The sequence below is a fragment of the Cupressus sempervirens genome, chromosome 8, assembly GCF_028749045.1.
Source record: "Cupressus sempervirens isolate cs-2001-9-10 chromosome 8, ASM2874904v1, whole genome shotgun sequence".
In the NCBI taxonomy this organism is placed as follows: Eukaryota; Viridiplantae; Streptophyta; class Pinopsida; order Cupressales; family Cupressaceae; genus Cupressus; species Cupressus sempervirens.
This window is the reverse complement of record NC_143125.1, coordinates 528,748,550-528,762,036: the sequence shown is the minus strand read 5'-3', so window position 1 is coordinate 528,762,036 and position 13,487 is coordinate 528,748,550. Positions and strand designations below refer to the sequence as shown.

Below are 13,487 nucleotides of genomic sequence, written 5' to 3'. Positions count from 1 at the left end.
ATATAGTTTCTATAGATTGTCTTCACTTAGTTGTGGTGTGATCACTTGATCCATTGGATTGGGTGATCTCATCTTTGCTTGCACCACTGCTTCTAGCTTCAACTATTTCTTTCCATGTTTTCTTTACTTTAATATTTCTTTACCTTTGTCATTTCCATTATTTGGTGCAGGTTCTCTTGTTATGTAGTTTCTACTAACATGTCCAACTTTGAGACAACTAAAACAAAATATTTCTCCATTTAACCACTTCTTGTAATTCCCTCAAAAATGTGTATATATTCTCCATGATAATGACAAATGTACCATGTATTGTAATCCCAATTGTAGGAATTTCCTTTTCTTGGTGTTCATTTTTTAGATGTCCAGTTAGATCTTGTCTTCGCTCTGCACTCATAAGCTCTATGTCCATATTTTTGATAGTTATAGAAATATCCTTCAAATCTAGATATAGTGGGTGAATCACTTTTCTTTGTTTTGTATTCATGTTCTTGGTGACTTGCCTTCTTCCAATTAAAATAATTACCAATAAACTTAGGTTTAGAAGTTTGCATACCATTCTTGCTTCTACAAATGTTGGTTTTGTATCTGATTTTACCACAATAATGGCATGTAGGTTTTCCTTTGGATTTTGCATTGTTTTCCACCCTTTGATGATTCTCTTTCTTCAGTAGATGAAATGTGTTTGTTGTATCCCAATCTAGAAGTATCTCTTGTTGATATAGGAAATCTCATCAATTCTTCAAAATATTGACAACTTCACTTGATCTATTCATTCTTTCTAGAAGTTCCTCTTTAGCCTAAATTCATTTCTCAGTTATTCATTTTGTGACTTTAAATTTGTGATCTCTAAATCCTTTTTATTTTCTTCTTGTGTATCAATTATCAACTAATTCATCATATCCAACTGATTATTCATAATCTTTTATACTTCAAATGATCTTTCTTCAAGTTTGATTGTCATCTATCTTTTATCTTCTTCTGCCATGATTTTGTCTTTGTTTGTTTTCTTCTTTTGCTCTATCAGTTCACACAATCTTACTAATTGGGTTTCATGTTCTCTTTTGAGTTCTTTTACCTCTTTGCTCAGAATTTTGTTCTTCTCCACTTATTATGCTATTGTTGCATTTCTATCACTAGTCTTTCCACTATCAAATATTCCTTCTGTAGACCAACTTCATGGTATTGTGTAGCATTTTGCTGAATTTCCAACTCTTTCCCTTTTGCCAAGGATTTTCTTAACTCTTCTCTCGCTCCTTCAAGTTGTTGCAATATGATTTGGATTTCAATCATTTGGTTCTCAATGACTTTTCCCATTAGATATTCCTCCATCTATAAAATCTGATCCTCTCAAGCTGTTAGACTTCTTCAAAGAGAACTTAGCTCTTATACCAATTGTTGGAAGGATTTAATGGGAAATAAGATACTAAGAGGGTGGGGGGGTGAATCAAGATCTCAAACCTTTATTTGTAAAACCAAACTATTGATTTCACACCTAATACATCTCATATCTATCATCAAAACTGTAATATTTAAATGTAAATAAAAACATCAAATCCATGAAAGATTGAACACATAACACAAATAATTTGGTTACCCAAAAAGACTTTAATGTGAAGGTAAAATTGGGGTGGGGACAAAACCCACAAATCTTCATTGTTACAACAATAAAGTTAACCTATTAGGGCTACAATATTTGATCATAATATTTGATCTACCCTATGAGGGGTTTTCCCTATTAAGAGATTTAAGACTACGAGGTCTTACCCTATTAAAAAAAATTACAATTACAATTAAGTAAGGACTCTATTAGGAGATTTACATAGATCTATTAGGATGATTTGGTTAAGAGATTTACCCTAACTCAATCTATTAGAATTTATTCAATACCTGGTCCTCAGTTTTCTCTGAAATCTAATTTTGGATCTCCTTTATTCAATGTCCCAATTTGACCTCTTAATTTGATATCTTCATTTTGTCCTTCACTGCTTGTATTTCTCCGTTTGATCTCCTTTTAGACTTATCCCTTTTTCTTTGTTCTATCTTTGTTTGCTCCTTTTCTTGCACATTCATACACACACATACTTATTCATCCTCTTTCTATATGATCCTAGGGTTAGAACCCTCTTTAAATATACAAACTTCAAAATTTCTAGATCATAATCAGAGGTTCAAAATTCATCTCTTTTTTTTATTCCCTTATGATTTTCTGACTGGTTGATTTTCTTTCTTCAGGATTAATACATCCTATAAGGACACGTAGACTCCATCTTAATTGTTTTTGCAATCATTAAATATATATAGAAATCGATCAAAAATGGTTTGCATAAGTGTTTGTGCGATTAAAAACTCATATAAAAAAATTGGTTTTATTGGCATCTGAATGTTTTGATGCTTGGTCATAACTAACATTCATGCTAGCACTTAGCTTCTACATTGTTGATCTTTTCTATTTACTTGGCAAAATTTGTCTTCTAACTGCTCGGTCTCAACTATAATAGCTTAGCTGATATATGCACTTGGGCTCAATTGGGGTGCTCGACAATCTCTACCTTGCTCGACATGTGATGAAAAATAAATAAATCCTTGTGTACTCATCCTTTACTAGATGATGTGGTTGCAGTGATGAACTTCTATCCTTGCCTAGTAAATGACTAAGTGTTTGGACACTAATAAACAACATAGGCATAGGGATGTACAAGTTGATGAGTCACATTGTCATTATCAATAATGCATGTTTATGATTTTTGTTTATGTCAACCTTACATGTGCATTTATGTCAAATTAATGAAGAAAAAACTATGTGTGCATATGGGAGATAAGTGTTAAGTATTATCATTAGTACTAAACTAAAGAAGTGTTACATAGTTGATGTAGTGTGATCAACCTACTATGTTCATCGAGTATACGTCCTATTGTATGGATAGAAAATATATATGGGAAAGAGTATTTAGATTATGAGGTGTATAAAATATTATTTAAAGTGGAGAATTGGTTAAATATTTTCCTGGCATCTAGTGGTGATGATAAGTTTGTAAGAGAAATATGTTGAGGATTGGAATTATCGGGGGTGAGTACATGTATAAAAGAATATTTGAATTCAGTGTAGAAGAATTATTGGCATAAGATGTTGATGATTTTAAGTATTATATTTAAAATATGAATGATCTATGAATGTTGTACAATATCTTATTTTCAAAAACTGTAGATGAGAGGTTAAAGATATGTTTCATTATTTTTTAGAGTGAGTATAGTGCCTCTCCCATTTTCATTTTATATTAAATCTAGATGAATGTTTCTTTGAGCTTTCATGTTCTTATTATGTCATCATGTTGGACACATGTGAGGTTTGTACCTTTCAAGTGATCATATTTATGTTCTTGCATCTTCAATCTATTTATGCTTTACACTTATTTGTCATAATAATTATATTGTTACAAGTAAGATACCCTATTTGTAACACCTTTCTTTAGAATTGAGATACGTATTATCTATAATATGTGATTGGTTGAGTTGATCTAGTGATTTAGTCAAAAATTCATATATCAAAACTTTTACATTGGCACTATGAGATGCACCAAGTATGGTAGATACTTGTGCATAGATTAGGTTGTTCACAATGAGTAATGTGATGGTCCATTGATTTTTTAATTGAGTTTTGAGGGCTATCCAAGCTATTTTTCACCATAAGTGCTTGATTAGATATGCCATTTGAGAAACTATTTTATTTGTGCGTTGATTGTAGAGAAAAACCCATCATGAGACAAATTATTCTTAGTTGGTATTATTTAGTGAACAAATGGAAAAGAAAAATAAGATATGAAAATATAGGGGCCCCACTTGTTACTAATAGTCAATAAAAGAGAAAGAGATGCTTCCAAACATAACTCTCAACACTAGTCAAGTTAGATTAGAAAAATCTAAGGAGATAAATCTATGCTAATCCTAAGCCCAAATTATACATTTAGAAAGTACACAAGAAAGTCATCTTTCATGCACTATACATTTGATTAAAGATATGTAAAGGTAAATGTGCAATTGAGCTAATTTATTTAAAGAGAAGTGTAAGATAGGTTTAGGTGCTAAATATAATTAATCAACCCAATTATGATATTAAAATAGGTCTAGACTAAGAAGTGAAGTAAATGATAAAGTACTCATTTTGAAATGTGTAAAGGAATATACTTTTCCACTCTAAAAATCATGGATTTTGGATTGTAATTGCACATTCATGATCACAAAAGAAAATCCATAAAATACTATTTTCCTTAGTTCTCTAGTAACATGTCAACCCAGTGTAACATGTTCCATACACTTAAACATAGTCTTGTGTTGTATTCAACAACATAGGCCTTCCCAACATAAAACCCATTAAATACTATAGCTTTTCCAATAAAAAATCTAGAAAATACTATAGTTTTCCCCTTAAGTGATGTTTTCATAAGCCTTATTACAACATTGTCTTGTGTTATATTCAACAACCCACACAATGATGCCACATCTCTTATGTTTTTTATTGAGGTAGTCTAGTTTTCTCCGGTCAAATCAAGAAAACTTTTGAAGACTTCTATAAGGATATTATCATACTACTATAAATTCATTTAGGGCTTCCTTGATTATATGAATGGTTGGTTCTAAAAAGATCAGCCATTAGATTTACTAGCAGATGGATAGTGGGGTTCACTTTTTGGATATTACTTAAAAGCTTTTTCGTTAAGAGGTAGATGAGCTTCCTTGTTGGGCTGAAATAGAACTAGCTTTCTAGGGTGCACCTAGTACTCCTCTAGGTTCAACCATTGTCTTGCTCTTTCACTTTAGTGGTTGTAGTTGAACATGTTGAATAGGTTTTGAACTTTTCCTATATTGAATCCTTCACATAGGTTGAGAAAATGGAACTAAATCTACATGAAACCATGGGTTAGAGTCACCATGTATGATAGATAACACCTTAAGAGGCTACACTCGTTGCTTCTCATATTAAAAAAATGAAGCATTAAGGTAACAGTTAACAACTGAGCTATGTGAAAATGGGTAACAATAATAATATTTAATGAGAAACCATAAAGTGCATCACAATTAGAGTGGAGTATAAAGTTTTGAAAGAGATACAAAAATTACCTACCACAAGCATAAATATATTACCTATACTAGTATAAATATAAATATATTAGTTTCCTGATACAAAAAAATAAGGAAAACTAGGTAACATAGCCTCCTTACCCATAATTATAGATAGTAGTCTCTTCTTATCTACAACCACTTGTCCCAACTAACCTTATTCTTGCCTCCATTTTATTTCTTTTCTATAGTTCCCTCATCTCACACATAGTTTGTATGACAAGATCCTTAAGACTTCTATAAACACTAATCATATAGGTTAGACATTTCTCCAAGACTCCAAAATGCTTCAATTATATGGGAAGTGTGTCACATTACTTTTCAAGATCATTTCAAACTCAAAAAAATATTATCATAGGTTTTTGAATGATTTTTTTGCATTTGTCCAAAATTATCTTGTGACTAGGCATAATTTGAATTAGGTCAACCTAAAAGATGGCCTTAATTTTACATTAATCCAAAGGATTACACAAATAGGCTAGGGTTTTGGATACCCTTTTGGAAGATCTTTAAGATTCCAAAGTTTCAAACTACAAATCCTTTGTCTCATTTCCTAACCCTTTATTAGGTCTTTTATGAAAATTAAGCCTAATTAGGTTTGAACTTTACAAAGAAAGTACCCCCTAGAGTTGTGATACAATGCAAGTAATTAGTCCAAAATCATAACTTTCCTCTCACCTATCCCATATCACTCATATATGCCTCAAAACATTCAAAAACATCAAATCATAACTTTCCTACCATTCTACTAACCCTTTGACCATGTAAGCTTATCAATGCCAAACATGTGATATTGCTATCAGGATTTAACTATGTGATTTTTTAGTCAAACTCATTGATCCATGTTTCATGAGTATTGATTCAACATGAATCCATCTCTCATCACAATAAATGGAACACTTAGCACTCATTGGGTCTAGGTGATGCTCATAGGGGTGAAGCACCGAGACTTACTAGGAGGTCACCCATCCTAGTACTACTCCAGCTTGAGCACACTTAAAGCCAAACATGTCAATGGTCTTACAAGTGGGTTTCATTACATTGCAATTTTAGTGCAAATGACCTAGATGACATTACTAACCTACTTACGTCTTTCCACGTGGCATTCCATGGGTCTTCATGATTTCTCATCATGTTCATGGGATGCTTCTGCGTCATTCCCTTTTCAATCTTAGAAAATTATTTTGATGAAAATCTCATTTTGAATGTGTTAACAAAACTTACACTATAAAGAATTTTAATTTAGATAAATCTCAAGTGCAATAATACTCATAAAAATGAATATAGGAAAAATGCATTCCAGTTTCAACAAAGCATACAAGTATTAAGAACAAAAGAAAGAACAATTACAAACAACATAATTACCAATTTAAAAAAAACCATTACAAAAAATAATAGAAAAATAATACGTAAAATAAAAAAGACTTATAAATTTAATTATGTAATAATATAACATAATTTAGGCAAGAGTTCAATAGCACAACATTAAATTATGAGCCTCTCAATTGAGAGGTCTTAAGTTTGAATATATTCAATCTTAACACAAAATAATAATTAATCTTAATAAATAATATAAAATTGAACCAATTACATATAATAATAATAATAATATAGTATAATTTCTCTTTATATAAATATAGTAATTAGATCTTCAATGTTCTATAATTTAATAGTACTTGTTGGTAGGATAAGTACTATTGTGGCACTTTTTGAATTCATCACTTTAATAAGTTATTATATGAGCTCTAATGTACCAATCATAATTCATTTAATTTAATTTTTTTATATCTATATTATGTTTTTAAAAGTTACATGAATTTTTTTTTAACTTTTTTGTATATTAATTTTATATTTTCTGATTGGTTGAATGAATTCAAATTTTATATGCAGATTTATGAATTGTTGAGATATGATTTTTATAAAATACTATTTTAATCCTTACTCCATTATTATTGCCTAATTTTCTTCAGCTGATTTTTTTATCCTAATTTTAAGCTCACTTATTTATCATGTCCTTAATATGAATCATTTATCTATTTATATGTATTCATTGTACATCATGTGAAAAAAATTGACCAATTAAATGATGCTAAATAAAAATCTAATTCCATCATAACTATCTCCTACAAACCATTATAAAATTAACCAGCACAAAAAATAAAGAGCACATATAAGATTGAAATTAATCTTATTTTAAAAATATAATTAAAATTACCATACAGTTAGTAACACCTAAATTTAGAAAATCAAGTTATCATTATGAACTAGGTACTATCTATAACTATGTTTCCTACATTTTGAAATAGCTTTAGATAAGTTTATCATAAGAAAAGAAAAAACTTTCTATGGATAGACACTTTATCTATATAAAAATTAATTTTTTTAGAAAAAACTTCCTTAATTATCTCAAGTTGTATTTTATATAAGTAGAAATCATCAACATACTATTTTTTAACCAATCAACATATTATTTTTTAACCAATCGTCTTATAACTGTACTTTATTCAATATTGATTAAAATAATCCTAACAACTAAATTTTGTTATATAACCGGAAGAAAATACTTAGCCATTAAGGGCTCGTTTGGCTGCGGGAATAGGAATAAGGGAATAGGAATAGCTATTCTAGAATACTTATTCTGGAATAGAAAATGAGGGTATGTATTCCTATTCTCTATTTGGTTCAGCCAGAATTTGATGGGGAATTCGCGGACCCAAAAAAATATGTTTTCTAAAATAAATAAAACTAGAATATGAATATGTATTCCAATTCCACCTATTTGGATGGAGTTGCCAAACCTCATTTTGGGTCAAAATTGGAATACATATTCCTATTTTCTTTCGTATTCCAATTCCGATTTGATGCATCCAAACAAAGAATTCAAAATTTTAAGAATTTACATATGCCTATTCTACTTGCATTCCCATTGCCAAAGAGGCCCTAAGTGACTCTTGTTTAGATAATACTATAAATTATAATGAAAAAATTGAACGCATACCTCTATCATTTATTTGCATTATACTCCTCTCCCATACAGATTTAGATAAATTACAAAGAGTACAAGAGACTCATAAATTTACCTCTAAATAATATAGCACTACTTCTTTTTAATATAAACACAATAATTCGATTTCCGATAGTCTATCATTTATTTGGATAATCGTCTCCTCTGGCATAAAATTTATGTCTCGACACGCTGAAAAGACTGAATACATTAGATCCCAAAGATTTGTAAACTTAACTTTGTAATAATAAGTTTAACATAATTTCTTTGAAATATAAATATACTAATTACATTTCCAATCCTCCATCATTTATTTGCGTTATACTCTCCTCTCGCTTACAGCTTCATGTCTGGCCACTGTACAAAATTTTAATTTGACAAGTTCCCATATACAACTAATAAAAGCCAAAAAACAATAATGTTCCACGAGACTGAATTCTTAAAAAATGCATGACAATTTCAGCACAGCATACGTGTTTCAAGGGCGAGAAAAGCAGAACGGTGTATGAAACTCCGTAATGACGAATCGAACGAATAAATAAAATGCAAGGTGGGGTCCTCGTAAAAGTTCACGAACGCCGTCCAAAGGCACGGACCCATCGAGCGGCCGAGAATGGGCGAGAAGACCCGGACTCATTCCTGACCGTCCCGTCGTTTCCCGCCAGAATATTGTACTTCTCCCGCCGCGTGAAATTCGTGCATTGGAAACGGAGCGTCTGGGCGAGAACTCTCTGCACGTGGTTGGCAACCTCGTGCGAGCTCCTACCGGCGGCGCAGGTCATCTCGGGGGGGACTTGACTGAGAAAGGTGACCCGGTACTCCGGTCGCGGATTCATGAAGAAGTAGAAAGGGTCCATGCCTTTCCACCCCCGCGCCGTCGTGCCGTGGAACATGCTGACGTGGTAGTCCATGGCGACCGGCACGATCTGGTCCGCCAGCTCTGCGAAGAGAGAGCTGAAGCGCAGCAGAAACGGCTCCCTGCAAGTGGTGCCCTCTGGGCAAACGACGAGGTCGCCGTCTTCTAGAAGCTTCCGAATATTGGCGGCGTCGCGGGCCCTCTCGCGGGTGAGGCGGACGGTTGGGATGGGAGAGAGGAGCTCGGAGAGTCGGGAGATTGAGTATGTTAGGGCTGGGATTGTGCGTTTGAGGGTTATTGAGAGGATGACTGGGTCCAGTAGTGTCCTGTGCGTGCACACGTAGAGGACCCCCCGCGTTTTGGACTTTGAGGCCGGCGGTGGGGTGCCTTTTACGGTGATTTTGCCGCCGAGGAATGCGGTTGTGTGGTGGATTGCCCCGATGGGGAGGAAGAATCCGGCGAGGATTCGGATTGTGGAGAGGAGGACCCCTAAGGGGAGGTAGAGGAGGAGGAGGAGGGCCGTCAGTGGCGTGGGCCGTTGTACCAGGCGGCCGTCATGGAAGATTACTGGTGGCGGTCTCGGAAGGGATGTTGTTGTTGTTGTTGTTGTTGTTGTGGCGTTGGTGGCATTCTTTGGGACGCTGTAGCTCTCCTGAACAACATGACAAGACAATTAAGAACATCGTTTTCTACAATTCATTTGATTTATTTTTAATGTTTCCATTTACAATTGGATTAAATTTTTTGTATCAACACTTTATGATCCATCCTCAGAAGAATAACACACTAAATGAGCTCAAATAGGAAAGTGAACTAGAAACATTCAAATATATGGCAAGACAATTAAATTTTTAAGAATTGTCTATTATAGATAACTAAGTACTGATATTCGATCAATACAAACATCAATATAAGTTGTTAATAATAACAAGTGCATCAAGAATCAGTTATGAAGAATCGAGCGACTACTTTTAAATCACTTTTTATGAAAGGTCAAGTCGCATATTAGAATTTCATGAGACGTTTGACTGTTGCAAAACAATCTGTACAGCAAATTTATCCTTAGAAAATCAATTGCAGTTTTGATTCTTGTTTGAATTTCGAGGGTTGAATTTCGAGCTATTTTGAGAATTTAGTGATATCTCAACTTTTATTAATCTCTTTAGTTAGAGAAAATCGATCAACTTAAGTATCAAACTAGTTTACACTAAATTTATATATATTTTTTAATCTTAATAAAATAATAAAATAAATAAATATGAACTATTTCAAAAGTTTCTTAAATTGTATTTATAACCTTCTATATCTTTGAATCTCAATTAAAATAGATCATTAGTATTTTAATTTAATTTAATTTTTACATTTCAATCAGATAAACATAATCAGACTTTTTTAAAAAAAAATTGTCTCATGTCATAGATGAATGTTTATTAGACATTATTTTTTAATATGCATAAGAAATTTATAATTATGAATTCTCTTTGTTATATCAAGTAATAGTCACAAATAAAAATCATATGATTTTGATTCATATCCTTTTAATGGTAACTTTCTTCTAGAATAAAGATTAAAATACTTCTAACAACTCTAATGATAGAATATAGAAACCAAGCATTGTTTATTTATGATTTGAGGTTATTCTTGGACATCATTTCATTCAACACTAGAGGATAAAATTCTTGTCAATAAAATTAGGCGAACTACAAAGTATTTATTTTTGTGTATTTGAAATATAATATTTCTATTATTGTTGTTATTAATTATTAGATATAGTAGCTCAAATGGTTGAGTATGATGATGATAATGATGATGATGATGATGATGATATGTTCTACCAACATTTCAAATATCTTATGGGTATGATAGGACTAGGTCACAACCTTATTTGAGTTTACAACATCCTCCTTACATGAAAACTCTATTAGAAGATGACTTTCCAAATTATTTATATATGAGCTCTCAAACTCAACCGTCTACCCATAGCAAATTAGTTCAAGTAGCATAAAACCCCCCACACAACAATAGCTTTGTAGATCCACAATTTATACTTTAAATACAAAATCCTCACAAGCTTAAAAAAACATAACTATATCTAAATATATGTAAAATTATTAACAAACTATTAGTCAAAGCTTACAAACTTCGAAGCTTAACTCAAGGTTTACTCTTGTCATGGATGGCTTTCATTTAACAAATCCTTACAAAGAATATCCTAATGATTTCTCTATATGATCTTAAAAAGAACCCATTCTTCATTTCTAATGGATTCCATTTTAAATGGAAGATTGTTCATAGCACTAGCTTCATTATATGAGTGAATGACTTAAAGATCTCACACTGAGTGTTAAATAGTCAAAATCGACGTCCATTTTTCAAGCTTAATTTCTTACTTAGTGTGTGATGTTTGAGGGTGGCCATGCATGAAAATGACTTGTATTCTTAATTTCTTTTTTGAAGGTAAGATTGTTCATGACACTAAAGGAGAAGACTATAGTGTTTTTTAATTTGAAGGTAAGGTTGTTCATGACACTAAGTTTATTGTATGAGAAGGAAATAAGATTATTCTATTTCGAAAGCAAGGTTGTTCATGATACTAATTCACTTAAAGAGAAGGAAATGATGCTATCCTATTTTTAAGATAAGTTTATTTGTGATGATAATTTCATTTAGAACAGTATTTTATAATTATATTTTGAACATAAGGTTGATTGTGATGCTAATTTATTTAAAACAAAAACAAACAAAAAACAAAAAAAATTAAATGAAAAAATATTCATAGTGCTTTGAAAGAGGAGCGAGGAGTGGTATTTAAAGATGACCACTACAAACAAACTCAACTTTAAAAACCTTAATTCTCTCTTTTTATCTCATAACTTACTGAATCTTTTTATGAACATCTATTGGGAAAATTAAGCTTAGAAAAAAGAAAAAAAAGTAAACTTTGTCCGTTTAACACTTTTAGTGTTGGAATGAAGTTTAGTGTGTGATGTTTAAGCTGTCCAATTTTTCAAAGGCAGTCCTCAAAGGACACGACTATCCTCCCTACAAAATGCACGATTGACCAAATTTCAAAAAATCGAAAACATAGTGATTTTTTTGAAATTTTCAGCATTTGATCTTCATGATCTGCATATTTTGTAATAAAAAACAACAACAAAATTGAAAAAAAATCACTATGTTTTCGTGAATATGGAAAAAAACTATGTTTGCCTTTTTTGGTCTTTAGTGCATTTTGTGTGGAAATTAGCCAGCCTCGTCCTTAATCATATACAAACTAACAAATTAAGTTTCGAAAATATTAGTCAACTTAAATCATTTAATACTTTTAAACTAAAAATCAATTGTTAGTATATGATATTTAAACCATCTATTTTTCAAAATGACATGTAATGGTGGGCACTGAATCCTCATATTTAAACCATCTATTTTATCTAAAAGAGGTTTCAGACATGTGTGGGCCCATATCAGATATCTAAAACTTGTTTGTGAATTACCACCATCAAAAAAAACATGCAAATACACAAACCTCGCAAAGAGCCATGAAAGAACGCTCTGGTGTGGCCTCCCGTCCGAGACCAACGGTGGGCACTGAATCTCCAAACAAAGCTTTAACTGCAATCCTCTTATGCACGCCAATGAGCAAATGTCCAGGCACCTTAACAAAGCCAGTAGCTCGGCCATATCTATTCACCCCAATCTCAGTCCCAATCACTTCCTCTGCCCGAACATGTCTCTTCACAAACGACTCCACCATCACCCGCGGACTAGAAGTCACCACCACTCTCCTCCCAAACGACGAAAACACCCGCCACGTGTCGCAATTCAAATCATCCATATAAAACTTCGGCAGAACAGCCCTGCCCGCCGATTCGATCTCAGAGACTCTCAATCCAGCGAGCCCCACAAAAATCAAAACCTTCAATCCCACTGCCTCCGATATAAAATAGTACAAAACTGCATAAACCGGCCAGCTGAGCAAAAGCAATGCAAAACGTAGTATTCCGGAGGCCTCAAAAGCCACAAGCATGAAATAAGAGAAGGCATTTTTATGATAAAGAAGCGTCCCTTCCAAATCTGAGACCACAGATTCGTTTTCTCTTCCTTCAGTCCTACACTCGGATATCGACATACAAGAGCTGAAACGATAATCCATATTCACAACCTTTGATTTCCTTTCCCTTCTCTATTTTTCTCACTATACATTATATGAATAGTCTTTATTTATTTCTATAGTTGAGCAAACTCATACGGCTTCGTTTTAACTGCACGCAATGGCAAGCTGGTAAGCACCCACACCAACTTTTACTTCGTCGTGTGTATTCCTTGTGAATTCTACTTTGTTTTAATGCCAACAAGCTACACGGCACGCCATTTTGTTAAGGTGATCTTTTCCAACCAACCCATCTCTAACATTGACACCTCGGATATATTATCATCCCTTTCACGGATTCCCCACAAAAGTCACTGCCTACTCCATGATTTCATCACCATGGTTTCCTACCAGTTTAGACC

At 32.7% G+C, this 13,487-nt stretch overlaps 1 protein-coding gene across 1 annotated transcript; it reads right to left on the bottom strand.

Moving 5' to 3' along the window:
• Positions 1-8,357: 8,357 nt before the first annotated feature.
• Positions 8,358-13,189, bottom strand: GPAT5 (glycerol-3-phosphate acyltransferase 5). The gene is made up of 2 exons (XM_089798320.1): positions 12,502-13,189; positions 8,358-9,627 (listed from the first exon to the last, which is right to left on the bottom strand). The coding sequence occupies exons 1-2, from the start codon at positions 13,126-13,128 to the stop codon at positions 8,689-8,691; spliced, it is 1,566 nt and encodes a 521-aa protein (XP_089654446.1). The 5' UTR covers positions 13,129-13,189; the 3' UTR covers positions 8,358-8,688.
• Positions 13,190-13,487: the final 298 nt, after the last annotated feature.